Genomic DNA, 21,985 nt, shown 5'->3' on the forward strand with positions numbered 1-21,985 from the left:
GTTACATCTTAACAGAGTTATGAGGAATTTCCTAGGCAGATTTGTGAATAAAGAGAATCCCAGAAAAAAAGAACCATCATAACCACAGGACAAAAGCCAGGAAACTAAACGACTTTTCTAAAACACTGTTAGTAATCTGAAATACGTGGGGTGGGGTGGGGAATGCCTCACTAGAGAGCTTTGTGTTTTATCCTAATCCTACAGACAAAGCCATGGGAGGGTTGCAAGCAGTAAACTCGATTTTAGAAAGATTGCTTTGGCAACAGGGTTAAAGAACAGACTGGAACAGAGTGGTGTGGAGAATGTGGAGACCAGGATGGAAGACAGAAAATTCCAGTAATTCAGAGAAGAGATGTAAGGCAGTTGTATAAAACATAAAGGACAAAATTTACAGTTATTTGAGAGAAAAAATTAAAAACAACAATAAAACGAACAGAATTAAGAAAGTATAAAATAGTATAGTATAAAATAATAACAAAGAAAAAAGTTATTAAGATTGAGACACAACAGTTAAAAAGGTAGACAAAGGGCACCTGGGTGGCTCAGCCAGTTAAGTGTCTGCCTTCAGCTCAGGTCATGATTCTAGAGCCCTGGATTGAGCCCCAGATCCCACATTGGGCTCCCTGTTCAGTGGGGAGTCTGCTTCTGCCTCTGCCCCTCACACTACCTTTTTTTTCTCTCTCTCTCAAATAAATAAAATCTATTAAAAATTTTTAAAAAATTAAAAAGTAGGCAAGAATCACAGAACCGCCAATACTGTACTATATTTTAGCAACTAGAATTTAAATAAAATCTGAAAAATAAAATGGGCCACTGGGCGGGGGCGGGGGGAAGAATCACAGAATCGTGTTACAAAAGTCAAAGAAGAGATTTTCAGGGAAAAGGGAGGGGTCAGTAACTTGAAATGATACAGAAAGCTCCAGCAGAATACAATGAATCACTGGATGTGGCAGTTAGGTTGACATCTCTCAGCTGTTTCAGTGAAGTGAAAAGACAGAAGCCTGACGGACGCAAAGTCCAAAGTGAAGTAGTAGGAAGGAGTAGAGTTTTTTCTAGACTGGTAGAGAGATAGTTACGCTTTTACACAGAAGATGTGAGCATAATTTGAGCTGCAATGAAAAGGTTGAAAATACGGCATTAGAGAGGGATAACTGATGGGAAAGTCCTAGTCCTGACATGAAGGGACAGATAGGATCAAACAAGAGAAGGGACCTTTGTTACTATGACAGAGAGGCATTCAGGCAGACTTTATTCAGTAAATGTTTCTGAGTATCATTTCTATTAATAGATCTGTAAGGGGCACCTGGGTGGCTCAGTAGGTTAAAGCCTCTGTCTTCGGTTCAGGTCATGATCCCAGGGTCCTGGGATTGAGCCCCACATTGGGCTCTCTGCTCAGCAGGGAGCCTACTTCCCCCACACCCCCGCCTGCCTCTCTGCCTACTTGTGATCTCTGTCAAATAAAATCTTTAAAAAAAAAATAAATCTGTAAGATTTTTAAAAGTCTGATCATATCAAATATTGGTAAGGAGGTGGACAAGGAGTACTATGTAAAGTGCTGGGAGATACAAGATGTACAATGTAACTCAGTCTCTGACTTCAAAAAGTGTATAGCCTAGTGGGCAAAATACAGTAATTTTAATGTACTAAGTATAAACATGCTCAGATGATAAGGGTAGTAAAGTAGCACAGAGGTCAGGGAGAAGGGCTGGAATTTAAGGGACTTCCTACTTGATATTTTCTCTGTGAAATTATCAGGCAAGTTTTTGCAGAAGAGTGGAGAGATGGTAGGTGATGTATAGAAAGGGATGCAAGTTCAGAATACCTGCTCAAATAATGAATAAAACAATAGTACCTTTTACTCAAGATTTATTATGTACTGGGTACTCTAAGAAGTGCTTCTGTATATATTACCTCTTTGATTCCCAAATAATCCTACTATTTTCATTTTACCGAGGGAAAACACCGAGGCTCAGAAGTTAAACACTGAGAGACGTAAGGACTGCACTAAGATCAAAGCCATTTTATCTAAGTAGCAACAATTTATATGATTATGCCATTTTCTCCTGCTGTGCCTCTCAGACCAAGAATAGCAACAGACCCAGCATTGTGGGTTCATAGGGTTAGGGAAGGTATAGCAGAGGATAGGGAAATGGGGACTTAATAAGGGATATAAGAGAGATATGGGGAATACAGCAATTTAAGTAGTTGATCACTAGGTCTATGGCTCAGAGAAACAAGGCAGACTTGGGAAAAAATGAAGGAATCAAGTAATTTGAGAACATTTAGCAGTAGTAGGAAAATTTGTAAAATAACAAATTGAGGTAAGAGTAGGATCTTTAAAATGTCACTTAATAAAAGAGTTTAAGATGATGACAAGGTCCAGGATGGGCCAATGGCATTGAGGAATGGTGGTCATTAAATAGGATGAAGGTAATTGTCTCCCAATTTCAATCTTCACTATGTCACAGATATCTATACCTCACAAGACTTTACCCTTCAATATTTGATCTATTTTTCACAATTATGTAAATCCTTGCCTATATAAATGAGTCGGTATATCAATTTAGCCTTTTCCTAGTGATTTTTTTTTTAAGATTTTATTTATTTATTTGACAGACAGAGATCACAAGTAGGCAGAGAGGTAGGCAGAGAGAGAGGAGGAAGCAGGCTCTCCTTGGAGCAGAAAGCCCAATGCGGGGCTCGATCCCAGGACCCTGGGATCATGACCTGAGCAGAAGGCAGAGGCTTTAACCCACTGAGCCACCCAGGCGCCCCTTTCCTAGTGATTGTAAATCATCATCATCATCATTTAGAGGAACAGGAGTGCTTTTCTAGTTGGGGATTCTTCCATCTCTTCCTTTGTTTCTATTACCACTACTACTACCACTACTACAGATCATCACCAACTTATAATGGTTCTGGTTACAATTTTTCAACTTTATGATGGTGTGAAAGTCACAGGCACTCAACAGAAACTGTACTTTGAATTTTCTTCTTATTCCAAGCTAGCAATATGCAGTAAAATGCTCTTTCATAATGCTAGGTGGTGGCAGTGAGCTGCAGCTCCCAGTCAGCCAAGTGGATACGAAAACAACCGATACACTGATAACCACTGTGAATATTTACAATCATTCTGTGTTTCACTTTCAGTATAGTATTCAACTATATGAAATAGTCAACACTTTATTATAAAGCAGGCTCTGTGTTAGATCATTTTGCCCAACTATAGGCTAATGAATGTTATGAGCATGTTTAAGGTAGGCTAGGCTAAGTGATGATGTTTGCTAGATTAGGTATATTAAGTACATTTCTGACTTGCAATATTTTCACTTTATGATGAGTTTACTGGTATGTAACCTCATCGTAAGTTGAGGGAGATCTAATTTCTAATTTGCTAAAATATGGACCAAAACAAGTGTTTTTAACAAAAACTGGTAACAAAACCAGAAAGCTTAATTTTATACTCTATTATATCATACTATATCATCTGAGGGTGTTTTATTTCTTTTCACTGGATTAAGGACTAGCAATTGTGACAGGGCTTTTATACTTCTGAGTGGATGAGATAACCCAATAATTATTTAAACTACTGGCTAACTGCTAGTTCTAGATATTTTTCCAAAACCCTCTAACATCGAAAATTACTACTTCCTACATTATGATATAAAAATGTTTTTCTTAACATGAAGTATAGTTCATTCTTCTTTGCATGGATTTGTAGAACAATTACAAGCACTCTAATGATCACCATTACCTCTTTCTTGGCTTCTTTTTTTGGATCATAATCACTATCATTTCCATCCATTGGGTGTGTTTCTTCCACATCATCATCACTGAGAAGAAACAAAGATTAGTAAACTTAATTCCCTTTTTATTCTATTCTGGGGGTTTATCAAATTGCAATATACCTTGCTAATAATTTCACTAGACATTTTCCAAAAAAACAAGAGTGTCCTTGGGAAGATTACCTCCTATAATTTAGACTGCTGTAGTGTTTAGAAACATTTATATTTTTGGGTATATAGAATATGTTAGCAAACATGTATACCTAAAAAACAGAGACCAATAGGATAGATATTTAGAAAGAATACCATTTGGAAAAGAGAACACATATATTAATTTGATATAGTACTGATTATTTCATCTCTCCAGTTGGAGGATAAAGATAAACACCAGTAAGCAGAATGGTTTTATAACACCAGAAACATGCAGCTACAATAATGCGGACTTCAGTTAGTCAGGTAATTGTGCTCAGGCAATTATGGAAAGAGCATATTCTAGAGAGTGTTTCTTAATGTATTCTAAATATATGTACTTGAATATATAAGTACTAAAAGGAAGCTCTTGCAAGTAGAGTTAAACACAGCTCACATACAACACAGTTGTCTGCTGGCTACAATAAACAGTTAAAGAAAAGTCCTTACTATTAAGATTTCTGATCACTCAACTCTTCCTGCCAGAGACAAAACATCTTGAATGAAAGGTTACATTACATTTACATTTACAATGTGTTGTGATAATTTTTCTGCCTTAGGAAGTGTAAACAATTCAATAAGTGTCCTAACAATGTAACTATATAAAGGCATCCAACCTACCTGTCACCCTGATTATGTCTATTGGCTAGTTTACGAGCCTGGCGATCCATCAAGCTTGTCCTGGATCGAGTTTTTTTCCAGGAATAGTAATATTTTACAAGGCTAGCAATTGTCTTATCTGGAAGCTTGAAAAAAAAAAGTCATGTTAATATCAGCAAATTTAATTCACAAATTCTGATTAACAGAATAAATAATACTTCTGATACTATTCTTTGATACTTAAAGGCATAGATGAAAAATATTTTCATGGGTATATTTATGAATTATAGAACTAAAAAGTACTGTTATAGTCATAATAACCCACCACACCTATGTCATCGACATTTCTGAATATTCCTATTTGTTCCAAGAAGAAAGGGGAGACAAGAGTATAACAAACATGGTGAACAATGCACCCAGATGTTCCCAGCACAACATTAGCTTTCGGTATTTGTTTTTCTTAAGGAGTTACTCTTCTCTTCTCACCTCTGTAAGTTGAAATTTTAAAACTAATACATAATTAACATGCCTCAAAATTTATCAAGTTAAAATGTACAATTCAGTGGTTTCTAGCATATTCACTAAGTTATGCAAACATCACTATGTAATTCCAGACATTTTCATAAGTTCAAAAAGAAACATTAGTAGTCATCCCCTGGTCTTCCCTTACCCCAGTCTCTGGCAACAAGTAATCTACTTTCTATTTCTATGGATTTGTCTATTCTGGACATTTCATATAAATGGGCTCATATACTATATGACCTTTTATGCCTGGCTTCTTTCACTTAGCATCATGTTTTCAAGAAAAGCTGTTCAATTTTCAACAATGAATTTTTTAAATTATTGTCTTAACTCTAGGTTTTAAGATGATAAATAATAAAATCAGACTGTAGCTACCAAATAAAGTCTCTGGGTATTAAAATGACTAATCATCATGCACTGATTTGTCATACTGGCAAACAAGGACACATACGCCCAATCAATAAGGCTCTCTTCAATACTTAGATATATTTGCATATATTATCTAATTTTCATCCATTCAGGTTAAGAGATTCTAATGCAGCAACTTCTCAGGTTTATATTCTTTTGACACAATACTAAAAATTTAAAAACTAGAAATAAAGAGTTTTTCTCCTTAAAAACAATAGTGCCTGTATAATACTGAAATACAGAATTTTTTAAAATTGATTTTCATATCCAAAAGAATATATTAGAAAACCCTAATGTTAAAAAATGAAAACATTTAAAATAAAAATGAAATTGTGATTTTTTTCCTAGAACCACATTTAATACACATATATTTAAATCATTACAAAAATTTAGGATGAAATAGTACATAACTGTCATGCAGTTGAGTGGTTATCAAAAATAGGGTATATACAAATATATAGGTATCTGAAGTATCAAATACTTTTAAACATTAAAATTAGACTGAAAACTTTTTTGTTTTTAAGAATTGGGAAGTGTTTAATAATAGCAAATCTTTCAGGCACAAATTACAGTAAAACTAAAATTACCATACCATTTGCTGAATCCTGTGAAAGCTCTTCCCATGAAAACTAAAGGCTTGTTCAAACAGGACTTTATCTTCCACTGTCCACTCATCCGGAAAGGGAGTGAAATTAGGGAGATCAGCAAGGGACTTCTCAATGTTATGTTTATGCCAGAACAACATGCCAAGAGCCTTTGAAGAGAAATCATTCCCCTTTGGTTTTAATGGACTTATGTTCCATCACACTTAAGAGAGTTAAACACAAATTAGGTTAAAATCTTAAACCCATGACTTCAACTGAAGATACACTCACAGTTTAGAACTTTTAATCAGGGATGCCCAGGTAGACTTCATTTATTTATCTCTTTTAAATCAGGGCCTCAGAACAGTGAATGTTCCTACATACCACATTTGCTGCATAATCTAGGAAAAACAGTGAACTGAGGAGAGTGACTATAATTACTAAAGCAGGTTTGTTGACTCGTATTAAGACTGACCCATATTTACTCATTTGTCAATGTGTAGAGAAAACATGCTAAAAGGAAAAATATCCAGTAAATATTTGAAGAAAACTATCAATCATAATGTTAAACTAGAAGCGCTCAGTTGAAACGTAGTAGAGAAATATTTGTTTTAACCTTTTAGAAGTACCATGGGCTGAATAGTTCCAAGGAGTACCTCAATGCAATCTTTTTTTTTTAACCTCAATTCAATCTTAATAATATTTACCACATATATTTCTTTATTATCATAATGCATAGAAAGAATCATTATGAGGCATATTGATAACTTCAATGACTTTATTACCAAATCATAGTAAAACCCAAAATGGGTAATTTCTAACCTTCCATAACCTTCCCTTCTATTGTTAAGTTGTAGGTCTTTATCTTTCCGATAAGGTACCAAGTACCAAATTTCATTTTTAAGAAGAGATTTAGCAACTTTTCAAATAATGCATTTTAAAATTAATTTCTGTACTTCAGTAAAACTCCTTTAAAATGAACATGAAAATAAACATATGTGCAGTCACATTTTAAAGGATTAATGTCTCAAACAAATATTAAACAGAAAGCCAAAAATTAAAAACAAAAAAATCAAAGGCTTCAAAATTCACAAAAAAATTAACTATGTTTAGATAAACATCTCAATTTCTAGCAATGACTTTGTATTATTTAGCCATGGTAATGACTATAAAATTAGCTCTTAATAGTGCAAATTACAGATAATTCATTTTACTATTACTTCTGATAAAGGTTGATCTAATAATTAGTTGAAAACAGATTTAAGAATCTATATTTCATTTTTATTTTTTCATGTTCTTCATTCCCTTACAAGGGATAATGAATCATATGCTCCAAATAGATCTTTTAAAATTATCTAAAAAAAAAAAAACCCCCCCCCAAGTAAATTAAAGAATTAAAAATTAAATTTGAGAAAAGCCCTTCATAAATTATTTCATTCAAAATTGAGAAGTCTTAAATACTAAATAAAAAGTTTAACTTATAGGTCTTTCAGATTAAAAGATCAGAGAGAACTGGGGTGCCTGGGTGGCTCAGTGGGTTAAGCTTCTGCCTTTGGCTCAGGTCATGGTCTATGGATTCTGGGATGGAGTCCAGCATCGGGCTCTCTGCTCAGCAAGGAGCCTGCTTCCCTCTTTCCCTCTGCCTGCCTCCCTGCCTACTTGTGATCTCTCTCTCTCTCTCTGTCAAATAAATAAATAAAATTTAAAAAAAACATCAGAATTACCTGTACTCAAAAAAAAAAAAAAAAATCCCTTTTTGGTTAGCATTTGCCAGAATAATCTAAAGGCTTTGAGATACTTTTAGAACGCATAGCAGAATAAGAAACAGAGGTCTTGAGAGAAAAATATTCAAGCCCTTGAGATGAACAATGTTTACAATAAAAGCAAAATCCCTAAGTTTAAAAGGTCAGACTTTACTAGGCCTCTTACAGTATCTATAAAATTGGTGGAACTGCAATTTCTTAGGATAGAACCAACCAGATGTTCTTTGGATTTGTTAAGTACTGAGGCAAGCTTTAATACTAAAATGTTTCTCTACATACCTGTTCCACATTGTAGCCATGTTTCTCCTTTGCAATTGCAATATATTCATCCACTGCAATGAAACAATGTTATATAACTATATTTACTTCAGGTGTGCAGGTCTTTTTTTTTTTTTTTAAACAAAGCAAAATAAAAATATTATATTCCAGGGCTTTTCCAGGGAAAAGTCATTTTCCATGAAATGTTACAAAAAAAGACTTCTACTTCTATAAACAGGATCAGAGGCTTACTTGATTTAAAATTTTACTTAGTATGATTTATTTCTAAGATTATATAGCACATACTTATTAAATTCAATGCCATTTAACTATTTTTGTATACAAAAAAGAACAGTCTGTACATAGTCAATAGAACCTAACTACCGTGTAGAATATTAGATAATTTCTTCATTTTTCTGTTACAGTCTTTATTTGAAGAGATTTAGCTGCTTCAGATCCCATCTCATAGTAAGAGTTGGCCCAAAGCCTTTACCTTCCCACTTCTGACTGCTGTACAAAGGATGGACATGTTCAAGTATGCTTCGGTAGCCCTAAATTTTCTTCAGCTCTTCTTGCAAGCTATACAGAAGGTATCTGAATATTCCATTTTCATTCAACATCCATATGTAATCAAGCCAAAAAATTACTTAGATAAGCACAGCTTCAATGATGAGGTACTAGCTATTTTAAGGCCTTACTTCTGAGAAGTCTGCCTTTTCAGTGAGCAGGACTGTTTTATGTGAAATCCATATAGTCACTCCTGTTTGATCCTTTTTTAAAGTTTATATATAAAGTGCATATATATATATATATATAAAATATATGGCATATTTATTAATATAAATATATTTATATTATATATATAATATTTATATAATATAATAAATACATAATAATATAATATAATATATTAATATATATATATGGCATATTTGGAGAAGCAGAGGTTAAGAATTCTGATCCCAGAACAGCTAGTCTACCAGGGCTTGATTCTCAGCCTTGTTGCTAGTTTTTTGACTATAGGCAATTAACTCTTCCTTTCTGTACCTTACTTTTCTCACTCTAAAACAGTACCTTCTTCCTAGGATAAATGAGATAATATATATCAACTGTTTAGAATAACACATGGTACATTTTAGGTACTTTATATGAGTTTGCTATTACTATTAGTCAATGTTAAGATAATTTAATATAAAAAATGATATTATAACAATAATGCTGTTAGAATAGTAACTATTTTCGATGGATGCTATTATAGTTCCCTAAGACTGTAAACTTTTGCAGAAAATCCAAATATTGTCTTTTGTTTAGAACTTAAATACATAGCACTTAAACATAAGATAGGCCTAAATATATGCTATTTAACAAAAATGTCCTACAGTCCTATAAGTAGAAGGCTAAACAATACCAGTCAATCTATGGTTTCCAACCTTGGCTGTGCATTAGTATCAGTGGGGGAGCTTTTAAAAAGTAAGCTCAGGAGCACCCAGCTGGATCGATCGAAAGAGAATGCAACTCTTGATCTTGGAGTCACGAGTTCAAGCCCCATGTGGGATACAGAGATTACTAAAAAATAAAGTCTTCAAAAACAAATAAATGAATAAAATAAAAAAATTAAAAGTAAGTCCAGACTCCAACCCTTAAGATTCTGATTTAATTGGTTTGAGATAGACACTAGACATCAGCACTGTCTTTTAAAAGTTCCTCCACATGATTCCAGTGCACAGCCAGAGCTGAACCCACTGCCCGATATCTTTGGTCTAGAATATTCTACATGGGCACCACACAATCAGGATATACTGGCTTTCTAAATTTTGTTTTCCACCTTGTTAAGAAATGCACCACTGCACAAAACAGTGGTAGGACAGCAAAAGCCAGTGATACCCTGATGCTCAGTTTATGAATGAAAACCTTTGCCATATAACAAGAACTGAACCAGAGAAACCCGATAACCTCCCTCAGGTTTCTCAGTATACAGTCCCAGGCCCAATGTACAATTTTGTGTTTTCTGTTAAGAATGCCTCAAGGGCATGTAATTCCTAGATTACCAGCTAGACCTTTTGCTGGTATTCCCAAACTGTCAAATAGGAAGAATTATCAGGTATGCAGCATGATACTCAATTTTCAATTCTTAGTTCTCTTATTGCATCAAGAGGTACGCTTAGCTTACTATTCACATGACATACAGATCATTAAGTTTCATAGGACTAAATAAACCATTATGCGACATCTCTAAGATTTCGTAAATATTTTTATAAGATTATTTTACAGCTGCGAGAATAGCTGTGCAGTGGTTTTCTGTTCGTCTAATTAACAAATTCAAAGATAACTGAATGGAGGGGTGGGGATCTTAGTTTTGTTACCTGCACGTTTCCTATATCTGATGTGCCGCAAAGGATCAGGTCCGCTACATCACATTGAAGTCTAAAGCCACACCATGATTCAAGAAGTGCATGGTCAGTGATCCAGAAGGTCTCCGTCCAGAAATGGAGAGCTCAAAGATGACCTGATTGATGGCTGCTGAAGTCAGTTCTTTCCCCTTTCCTCTTTAAAATGGTAATGATAGTGGGCTCTCTGAAGTTTGAAGGCATTTCTTTACAGCTCCATATACTGAGGAAAAGCCTGTGCAGATGTCTACATAGTAACTCCCTCCCCTGCTTGAGGATTTAAGCAGCAATGCCATCAGATCCTAGGTATTTTCAGTCTTCCTGGGCCTGACACAAATTGGAATGATCAACCCACTATCTTTCAAAAGGAAAAACATTCTAATATAACAACCTCCATCAAAAAACAAAACAAAGACAAACTGTTTTCTTATGAGAATCTAAGCGACCCAAAACAAATATAAGTTGTATTTTGAATTGGTTGATAGAATCCTATTGACATAAACATTCAATTTCAGAAAACTTACATTTAGCATCTGGGATACTGTGATATGGAGACCACACAAGCATTCCTCCATTGTCTTTATCTGTGTACTTTGTAGCACCTAGGGAAAAAAATTCATTACTTTAAATATGATGGATTTTATGTACATTTAAAATTAAGTATAAACAAAGTAAATTTTTTTCTATTTTAGTACAGTACCTGCAAGAGGACAAAGGAACCAAGTACAAGGAAACAGAGAAGAAAAACAGATTCTACATTAAATATACTAAGTATTTCATTTATGGAATTGAAGAAAATTTCACAAAGACTGAAGTTAACCCCATTTAAATTAAAAAGAAAGACTTTCTTAAGTACACTATATAGCCCTATTTCTTGACAGGTAATACATTTGATTTAACCTTCTAAAACATTATTTGCGAGTCATTAAAAATTCTGACTTTTTACCTCAGGTGGAAAGTTATTTCTCTTTTGCCCCATATCTAAATGGGTCAAGACTACCATCATTCAAAAATACTTATATCTGCTTTTTATGTTTTTTATTTAATCTTATTCCTTGTGAGTCTGCCAACTGTTCCTTTTGAGCGTTAATTTCATTTATTACAGTTTATATTTATAAAATTATGTGCTCTGTGTAAGAGGAAAACAAAGTCAAAAAATGTAAAAGTTAATAATGCTGTTTCTCCTTAAAATAATCAAAGTCCACCTCCAAACGTAGAAGCACATTACTGTTGCTTATTTCTAACCTGTTATGATCTAAAAAGTCGGAAAAATCAAGCTCTATTAATATTACATCAAAGATAGAGACTGAATGAAAGCCCAAAACAGCTGTCCCAGTGCCAAATACACGCCTGTGGGTTCTTTTAATTACTTGGTGGTCTTTTTCTGGATTCTTTGTAATTCCTAGGTGCATTCAAGTTAATTAAAACTATCAAGAAATGAAGCATTGTTGCTACCTACTTAAAGACTTGTCTATGAATATATCATAATTGACTTTTGTGAGGTATTGATAGCTACCACCAACAAATGGCAAAAATTCCAAAATTACTCATTATTCATAAAACATTAACAGAATTTTGAGGTTAAACTATAATCATTCATAAAGTTTTAAGATATTTGGAATAAAGAACACTCACCTCCAGGGGTAAAGGAACTAAGGGTATAACCTCAATCTAGAGAAGTTATCTATCCAAGAATAATCTAATATAGTTCAGTAGTTTTTAACTTTCGGAGAATCACTACACATCACTATTGCATATTCAATCAACAAACTATAGAAAATTATAATTATATACTGTTAGTGAAAATATGAAGCTAAGATTGTTTAAAAATTGTATGTGTTTTACTCTAAGGAAAAATTTAGGATGGAAAAAAGAGAAATGAGAGCACAGTACCAAAGAATTAGAAAAATCATATTTATAAAATGAATCTAAAAGCAAAATCTACTGCATTTTGTCATATCTTTAATAAAGAGGACAAAAATCTAAGAATTTAAGAAAATGCAAAGTAGAAGTACATTATCTAAAATTTATATTCAATGAAAACAAATTTCAAGTTTTTTAAAAACTTCAAAAATAAGATCTATATTAAATTTCTAACCACATAAAATATAAACACAAAAGCAAAACTGGCAGTCACTCAGTGGAAATAAAACAGACATATCCAAGTTGGTCAGAAGTCTTTATCTACTTCTATTTCTAGTGAGTATTCTAAACTTCAATTCTTCAGCATGGACTTTTTCTTTTTCACAATGGATTATAACAATAAGATAATTTAAATCCTACTTAATAAGGAGTGCAACAAAGAAAGGTTTCCATTAAGTCTCAAGTCTTAACAGCGTTATCATGCTTAATATTTAAACATATTTCTTGCATCTGATTCTTGCATTACAGAAAATCTTAATTAAAATACCTTCATGAAATATCTCTTCTTACACAGATGTAAACGATTTTTTGTATTTTTTCCCCAGAAGAAAAACAGGTTTCCTCCAAAATTCTTAGGACTACAATTAAGGGCCTGATCTGACAAAAACTGACATCCAAGCCATGGGGACTAACAGCTCTTCTAACATGGGAGTAGGGGATGCTAATAGGGAGAGTAATAATTGTGTCTGATAGCAGAAAATGACTAATTAGGCTTTTCACAGTGTTCCTTTTTCTTTTTTTCAAAGATTTTATTTATTTGAGAGAGAGAGAGAGAGAGCATGAGTGGGAGATGGGGAGAGGGATAAACAGACTCTCCACTGAGCAGGGAGCCCCAAGTAGGGCTCAATCCCAGCACCCTGGGATCATGACCTGAAGGCAGACACTTAACTGACTGAGCCACCCAGGCATCCCCACATTGTTCTTTTCCTAACCTTGAACTGAACTCCACCATTTTCAATCATGTATGTGTCAGCTAGGCCCAAGGGATGACTGATGTTCACAGGAAATGAGATATTTTAATATAATGGTTAAGAGTGTAACCATTACATTGGGGCGCCTGGGTGGCTCAGTGGTTAAAGCCTCTGCCTTCGGCTCGGGTAGTGATCTCAGAGTCCTGGGATCGAGTCCCGCGTCGGGCTCTCTGCTCAGCGGGGAGCCTGTCTCCCCCTCCTCTCTCTCTCTGCCTGCCTCTCTGCCTACTTGTGATCTGTCTGTCAAATAAATTAAAAAAAAAAAAAAAAAAAAAGAGTGTAACCATTACAGAGCCAGACTAATTCGAATCCAAGCTCTGCCATTTCCAAGCTTTGTCATCTTAGGGAAATTTACCCGTGTTGTCCATGCTTTAGTGTAATTCTTTAAAAACACTGATGAGGGGTGCCAGGATAGCTCAGTCTAACGGTTAAGCAGCTGACTATGGAATTCAGCTCAGGTCAGGATCTCAGAGTCCTGGGATCCAGGCCCCACACTGAGTTTCCGCACCAGGCTTCCTCCTCAATGGGGGGTCTGCTTGAGGATTTGTCTCTTCCTCTCTTCCTGGCTCCTCCCAGCCCCACCCCCACTCGCTCGCCGGCTCTCTCCCTAAAATAAATAAATCTAAAAAAAAAAAAAAAATAGGGAAGATGAGTACCTACTTCACAGAATTAAAAAATTAAATGAATGTATGCAAAGTACCTGGCATACAGTAAGCATTACCTAAACATTACTAGTATATGCTCACTGTAAGTCCTTTCTTGTTCCATTCGATCTCTACTCTGAAAAGACTTCTTGTCACCTTATCAAATAACACAAATGAATAAAACCTCATGGGGCTCTAACATAAACAGCTAATGCCTTCTCTCACCAATCCCTTGAAAATGAGACTGGATAGCTGAAATGATTTTTTTTTTCCCTAAAAACTCAGACCTGACTTCTCTCCTATAAAGGGAGAAAGTAACTTGTATTATTTTATTATTAACATATAATGTATTATTTGTTTCAGGGGTATAGGTCTGTAACCCATCAGTCTTACACAATACACAGCACTCAGCACAACACATACACTGTACCCCTCAGGATGCTTTGCATACAATAATTTTATCCTTTCCATTGTAAAAGTTGAAGACAAATATCTCAAGGACTTAAAGTCAATATTTATTTTGCTTTTACGTTTAACAATATTTAATATTATATCTCAAACCTGTCTGATAACTCAGAAATAGTACTGAAGGGATGCTTGGGTGGCTCAGTCAGTTAAGCGTCTGTGTTCTGCTCGGGTCGTAATTGAGTCCTACATCAGGCTCCTTGCTCAGCAGAGAGCCTACTTCTTCCTCTGCCTGCCACTCTCCCTGCTTGTGTGTGTGAGTGTACTCTCTCTCCGACAAATAAATAAATCTTAAAAAAAAAAATACTGAAAATCAAGCTTGCCTCACCAACGAAATAATCCAACCTTAGAAGTATCTTATCTTCCAAATAGATGAAAAAAAAAAAAAAACCTAGATAGCAAGCTATCATCATTTTAAGACTATATATTAGCATGACAGTTCTGAAAACAAAATTAAACAATTTTTAAAAGTATGAAACACTTAAAAGTTTAATCATTTTGAAATATTTTAAATACCTTAACTGTAGTTGGTAAGTACATTTATGAGATCAATTGGGGAAAACCAACAACTAAAAAAACAAAAATATAATTTTGAGGGGCGCCTGGGTGGCTCAGTGGATTAAAGCCTCTGTCTTCGGCTCAGGTCATGATCCCAGGGTCTTGAGATCAAGCCCCGCATCAGGCTCTCTGCTCAGCAGGGAGCCTGCTTCCTTGTCTCTCTCTGCCTGCCTCTCTGCCTACTTGTGATCTCTGTCTGTCAAATAAATAAATAAAATCTTTAAAAAAAAATTTTTTTTTTGATGAGCTAGGATTTTTACATCAATAGCAATTTCAAAATAAGTACAAAAATAAAAACCTAGGGCACCTGGGTGGCTCAGTACATTAAGTGGCTGCTTTCAGCTCAGGTCATGATCTCAAGGTTCTGGGATCAAGTTCCACATTGGGATCCCTGCTCTGCAGGGGTGCCTGCTTCTCCCCCTGCGCCTCCTCCCACTTGTTCTCTCACTCTACCCCTCAAATAAATAAAATCATTTATAAAAAGTAAAAAATAAATAAATCTACTTCTTAGATTTAGGATATTTAGAATAAGGAGTTCTATGGAAATCATGGGACAAATATTCTATAAGAAAAAACTTAAGGAGTGCCTGGGTGGCTCAGTTGGTTAAGCAATTGCCTTTGGCTCAGGTCCTGATCCTGAGTCCCAGGATCAAGTCCCACATCGGGCGACCTGCTCAGTGGGGGAGTCTGCTTCTCCCTCTGACGTCTCCCCTCTCATGCTCGCTCTTTCATTCTCTCTCTCTCTAATCAATAAATAACATTAAAAAAAAAAAAGAAGAACTTAAGTACTGAGAATATTAAGACACACCAAATATTTGTTAAAGTTCTCCAATTTATGAAGTGGGCTCTCACATATTTAATTCACTACCTTCATATTGGGATAAATAATGACTTCCCAAGGGTTATATAAATATAAGTTTTATGGGAATTAATTTTCAGAATTTCAGCTTCCCTTTGTGCTCTTCCCCAAGACAATCTGCCTGAGAACTCACCTGCAGTCTAAGCTAGCTGTTTATTCTACTTATGTATGACCTCTTTCACAGATGCCCTTCCCTGGGGGGGGGCAGCTCTTTTACCCCATCCCACATCTGAGAAGAGTACATCACCTAACATTTTAAGACCTCTACAGTGCCAAACGAAGGGTGTCAGCAAGGCTCTCCTTTACTTAAGGCATCATACCTATTACAATTTCAATCAATTATACATTAATTGTAATAACTCAAACCAGAAGAGACTTAACACTTAGAACCTTATGTTCACAAGAATACATATTACAATGGTAGAGAAATTGGATAGTTGATCAATAAAGTACTTTCAAGTACAAAAATATAAAATTCCATGGGGTAAAATCCATGGCAATAAATTCGAAGATAAAAAAGGAAAAATGTAAACTTTCAGGCTATTCACCTCTCCATTCTTATAAAATAGATACTATCATATTACTGTAGTATTTATATTTAACTGGATGCATTTAAAACAATGATATAATGGCTTTATTTCAAAGTCCTAGTATTTTCAATACACTGGAGATATGTTTTTCAACTATTTTAACATAGCAACAAGTGATGTCAAAAATACACGAGAAAATTTTTTTGAAAATTCTTTTATGGGGGCGCCTGGGTGGCTCAGTCGTTAAGTGGCTGCCTTCGGCTCAGGTCATGATCCCATGGTCCTGGGATCGAGCCCCACATCAGACTCCCTGCTCCACGGAGAGCCTGCTTCTCCCTCTCCCAATCCCCCTGCTTGTGTTCCCTCTCTTGCTGTGTCGCTGTCAAATAAATAAATAAAATCTTAAAAAAAAAAAAAAGAAAAAAGGAAATTCTATTATGAATATACAAGCAAAACATTTTGAAGACCACTGCTTTATAGACATTAATTTTCACCTAATCTAATGATATGGTTAACATTATCTCCTTTCACAAATCACAAAATAAAGGCATGGATACTTCAGGCAGTTTGTCAAGGACACTATACCATATTAGCTAAAAGGCGTATGAAAAGAGGTAAGATTTAATCGCCACACAGAACTGCTCTTCCTTGATACACAAATAGGCAGGAGGCACTAAATAAAAGTTGGGAAGTGAAAAATCTGAAGGAAAAAAAAAGCACCTAAGAAAATAATCAAATCCCGGGATGCCTGGGTGGCTCAGTCGATTAAGCATCTGCCTTTCTCAGGTCAAAATGCTAGGACTCTGGGATCAAGTCCCACATCGGGCTCCTTACTCAGAAAGGAGTCTGCTTCTCCCTCTGCCTGCCACTCCCCCTGCTTAAACTCTATATCTCTCTTTCTGACAAATAAATAAAATCTTTTTAAAAAAAGAAAAAGAAAGAAAATAATCAAATCCAGTCAGTAAATTTTTATAAAGGCATTCTTAGCAATGGTGTTAATTAACATAAACTGTTCCTAAAATTATATTCAGTAATTCCAATTTAAATCACAATTCTTCTCATATTTTCTAAAATACTCATTTTAGTCATTCTGTTTGATTTCTATCACTATTAATTTCTTCAATAAAAATATCCTAAACACACATACACACACAAATCCTCTTTAATTTTCTTATATTCTGATCATAATAATCTTGGTACTTAAGGAATTTTTCTTCCAAATAAGTTGGTTATGGCTGAATAATTTCCATGAGGATAGACTGAATGGTTTATGAGACTAAAGAAGAAGGTACAGAAAAAGAGAAAAGGAGAGATACTGACCATTCCTCAATTTCTATCATTAATACCTCTTTTCCTTTTATCTTTTCCAAGGAAATATGTTTAATTTCTCACCAAAGTATATTGAATTGATGAAACTTCACCCAACAGCACAACACTTAGAATAAAACAGATGAATGGCACTGTATTGAAAGGCATAGAGGTTCAATATTTACTTTTAAAAAAAAGTGTCTAACAACTGATAATCTACATTTGCTTGACAAGATTTGCTTATAATGGTTATAGGAAAGCCTATCCAGGTTTAAGTGATAACTGGTTTTAGTTGTGTCCCTGGGTTCAGTATTCTTCTGCAGATTAAGGAGAAAATTTACAGATGAATTTTTAAAATGTGACATATATTCTTTTTTTTTTTTTAAAGATTTTATTTATTTATTTGACAGACAGAGATCACAAGTAAGCAGATAGAGAGGAGGAAGCAGGCTCCCCCGGAGCAGAGAACCAGATGCGGGTCTCGATCCCAGGACCCTGAGATCATGACCTGAGCAGAAGGCAGAGGCTTTAACCCACTGAGCCACCCAGGTGCCCCAATGACATATATTCTTACCCTAATAGAAAGTGTCAATTATAATCTGTGTAAGTAACTTGAAATGACTTTTAAAAATGTAATAATTCAGTGGTTTTTTTTTTTTCCACAAATATTCTGCTTAGGTTCAAAGTAATAAAAAAAAAAAAAATGATGATCAAGTAAACTGGATAATTCAAATAGTGGCCATGTGAAACTACCTGAAGTGTTCTGCACTTTTAATGAATTATTTTTCAAATTTTGAAATTTATTCTCTATCGTGAAATAAAAACAAAACAAAAAAAAACCTTTACAGTGATCTAGACCAAGGCATATATAAACTTGTTCCAGCAAGAAGTCTGGTTTTTAAACACAAGACCTCCCAATCAACTGTGTACAGTTGTCTATGAAATATAAACCTATCTAATGGAGCAAAAAAATAGATATGTTTATTAACTTACGAAATAGTTCTGGTTGTTGAATTCTAATTTGTAAGTCAGTTTATCATTTCCCAAAAAAGCAAAGTACCAATAAATGCCCCAAGTCATAAAGATATAAATGTATGCAGAATCATTCTTAATTATCAAATTTGATCTTTACTGAACAACCGCCATATGCCAATCAGGTATTTCTGATAAGAATTCCATGAAGCATTTTTTATGTCCATTTTACAGCTAGGGAAACTAAGGATCAGAGAAGGTCACTAACTTGTTCAGAGCACAAAAATAAAGTACCTGGGAACTGAATTCAGTCTATTTTAAGCCAAAGCATGCTTTTTCCAAGTAACAAGTTAATACCTTGTAATGCGAAAGTGTTATTCACCTACTAGCTACATCAACAAACAAAATTAGTTTCACAAACCATTTAAAATTATTTGAAGACCACCAGTACACACACTTGATAGCTTCTGAATAAAATATACTAACAGCTATGTCATTTGGAAGGCAACCCATACCCAGTGAGCACTCGAATCACTGGTTTTACCTATTGAAAAACAGACTGCACTAACAATCCTTTTAACACTCATTATTTTACCCTCCCCCTCAGGACAGGAGGAGATGTTACCTAAAACTCTTCTGCATTGTTGTAATGGGCAGGGGATGAATAATACCCATCCATACCCTATATCGAAGTAAAGACGCTATGCCTCCCCTCTCCCACCAAAAAACACAAGTAAGCCCTATTAGTATCTAATACAGAATTCAAAAGCCCGACACAATGTTATTATGAGGGGAGAGGGGGCAAGAAACTGACCAACTGTAAGGGAGAAAGGGGTTTTAAAAAAAAAAAAAAAAAAAAAAAAAAAAAAGAGCTCCTTCAAAGTCTATCCAAAGCCTGAACTGAAGAGGGTCTGGGGTGGGGAGAAGGAACACGCTCCACTCCGGGAGGCTCCAGCAAGGGCGCCTCCATATGCGGAACTCTCGCCCAATCCCCGTCCAGGCTGAAATCCCGTGACCGCCAGAGAGCCTGTTTGGAGAAAAGTAGACAGGGAGCCCGCAAGCTGGGTTAGCAGAGGACGCTGGAACCTGGCTGCTCGGGGAGAAAATGTCTCCTTGGCAGCTGCTGCCACTGTCCTGTAGTCTGACTTCCTAGGGCTGGCTGGAGGGCGAGGTGTGCCTCTGGCTTCTCCCCACCACCTTTCCCCATCCCTTTCTCTCTGCGGCTCCTACACTCGCAGAGCTGTCGCGACCAAAGCTACACCACCTAGCTAAAAAGAAAGAAAAAAGAAAATCCCGTGTTCGAGCGTGTCGGCCAAGGTTCGCCCTCAGCTTCGGCCGATGACAGCACCCCAGGCATCCGCCGCCCTTACTGAGCGCGGCCCTCCGCTCTCCGGGGGCCGGCGGTGTGGCAACTGACATTTGCATGGTTCTTCCACAGGCAGCCTGCACACCCTCTCCTCCAGCCTCGGCCCAACAGCCGCTCCTTCCCCAGCCTCAGACCCTCGAATCCGCCAAGGGCCTCCTCCCTCTGCTCTCCCCCACCTCGCCCCAGGCTCATGGGGACAGAAAGGCGATGCCACCAGCGGGCAAGTGGCCTCTGAAGGCACCATGTTAACCTTGCAATGTACACATCTGCCCACACGCCCTGTCACACAGCCCTACCAAGCCTGACAGCCTCCCCGCCAGATGCCTGCCCATCCCAGCCCCGCATCCCCGCCCAACCGCACACCCTGACCCCTACCTCGGCAGCCCCTCTACCCCTTCCACCCTAAACCATTCCCAGAAAAGGGGAGGCAGGATTTTGCTTAAGCAAATATATCTACCTGGATCAAATTCAGGGATCCGAGCTTGGTATTCAGCTCCGACTCTCATCCCAACATCTGCAAAGCAATGCCAAAAAGAAAAAAGAGAGAGAGAGAGAGGAAAGGGGGGGAGAGAAAAAAAGAAGAAAAAAAGAAAAAGGAAGAGACACTTAATAAAACATAAAATTTGCTGGAGGGAGGAAAGAAGCGGCGGGTGGATGGGAAGATATTAACTCCGGGCACTCCGGGAGATGGCAGCGGATGGGGGCGGGGAGGGGGGGGGGCAGGGCGGAGGATTGGTCGAGGGGCGGAGGGACGGGGGTCGCGGGGGGTGCTGCTGCACTGCACCGGGAGTTCGAGGCTACCGCAGCGCCCGGGCTCCGAGGGGAGGGAGGGCGGGAGCGCGGCGAGGGGAGGGGGCTGGGGGAGGGGAGGAGGGAGGGGGGCAGGCGGGCTGGCGGGGAGGAGTTCGAGGCTACCACCGTGCTCGTCGTCGCTACTGCAGCCGCTCTCGGGCTCGGAGTAGTGCAGCCCGCCGTTGGTGGACGAGGCGCCGCCGCCGCCCGCCGGGCTCTTGGCGCTGCCGTTGGCCGATCGGTTCTTCCCCAGTAACTCGGGCCCTTTCTCCATCATGCCGGGCATGGTAGAAGAGGGGAGGGGGAAAGGTGAGGGGAAGCGGTAGGCGTCAGGGTGAAGGGGGAGATGGCTTACGAGTGCGGGCGGGAGGGAGAGAAGGAGGAGGAGGAGACGGCGGTGGCGGAGGAGGAGGAGGGTGTTAATATGGAGCCGCCATAACCGCCCCGGTCCGGCAGTAGCGCAGTCGCCTCACAACAACCCGCCCCGGCCCCGCCTCTCTCCCCTCCTCCCTCCGCTCGCCCCGCGCAGTCCCGGGCGCCCCTGTCGGTCGCGCCGCGCTCTACTCCGCCGCCGGTATCACTCCGCCCCGCAGGGAGGTTCCGGCCGCCGGGCGGGGAGGGGCAAGGAGGGTGAGGCCGAGGGGAAGGGGGGGAGGGGCGGGGAAGCCCGGCTCGCCGGCAGCCCCGGCAACCCCAACCGAGCTAATAAAATCGCCGCAGAGACGCGGCCGCCTCTCCAGCTTCCTTCCTAGGGGGCGCTCTAGCGCGGGGGCGGAGGCGGACAAGAGGGCGTGGGACTCTTTGCCCTCTCTGGGCGGAAGGAACGCGCCCAGCCTGAGAAAGGGCTGGCGCGATCCGAGACGCCGGAGTCGGAGAACGGCCTTCCTCTCTCCGCGGGTGTTGCGGGTCGGGACGGCCGGGAGGGTATCGGCGGGAGCGCGGCCCCTTTGAGATCCTGCGGCGGTTTGCTGCTCGTTTTTGCGGCTCCTCCAACCGCGACGAGCTGGTGTTGCGCCCTTTCCCGCCGGGGAGTCGGGACTGTGTGGCTGGCCGCCCTTCGAGTTCCAAGCCCAGAGTAGCAGACGCGGTCTTGTTTATCTG

At 38.0% G+C, this 21,985-nt stretch overlaps 1 protein-coding gene across 5 annotated transcripts in view; it reads right to left on the reverse strand.

Annotated features, from left to right (window-relative positions):
• Nucleotides 1-21,364, reverse strand: part of RCOR3 (REST corepressor 3) — a 54,071-nt gene extending 32,707 nt beyond the window's left edge. Inside the window, exons 1-7 of one of the 5 annotated variants that reach the window (XM_047704034.1) lie at nt 21,008-21,364; nt 20,550-20,606; nt 11,021-11,098; nt 8,131-8,183; nt 6,097-6,258; nt 4,596-4,720; nt 3,755-3,833 (exon numbers count right to left, since the gene is read on the reverse strand). In XM_047704034.1, coding sequence (XP_047559990.1) covers nt 3,755-3,833; nt 4,596-4,720; nt 6,097-6,258; nt 8,131-8,183; nt 11,021-11,098; nt 20,550-20,606; nt 21,008-21,170 — 717 coding nt within the window. In that variant the 5' untranslated portion in view covers nt 21,171-21,364. Of the gene's footprint in view, nt 1-3,754; nt 3,834-4,595; nt 4,721-6,096; nt 6,259-8,130; nt 8,184-10,472; nt 10,824-11,020; nt 11,099-20,549; nt 20,611-21,007 lie in introns of those variants that run through there. The other 4 variants (XM_047704032.1, XM_047704035.1, XM_047704033.1 and 1 more) reach the window with 4 other exon arrangements.
• Nucleotides 21,365-21,985: the final 621 nt, after the last annotated feature.

This window comes from Lutra lutra, chromosome 15, assembly GCF_902655055.1.
Source record: "Lutra lutra chromosome 15, mLutLut1.2, whole genome shotgun sequence".
NCBI classification, from domain to species: domain Eukaryota; kingdom Metazoa; phylum Chordata; class Mammalia; order Carnivora; family Mustelidae; genus Lutra; species Lutra lutra.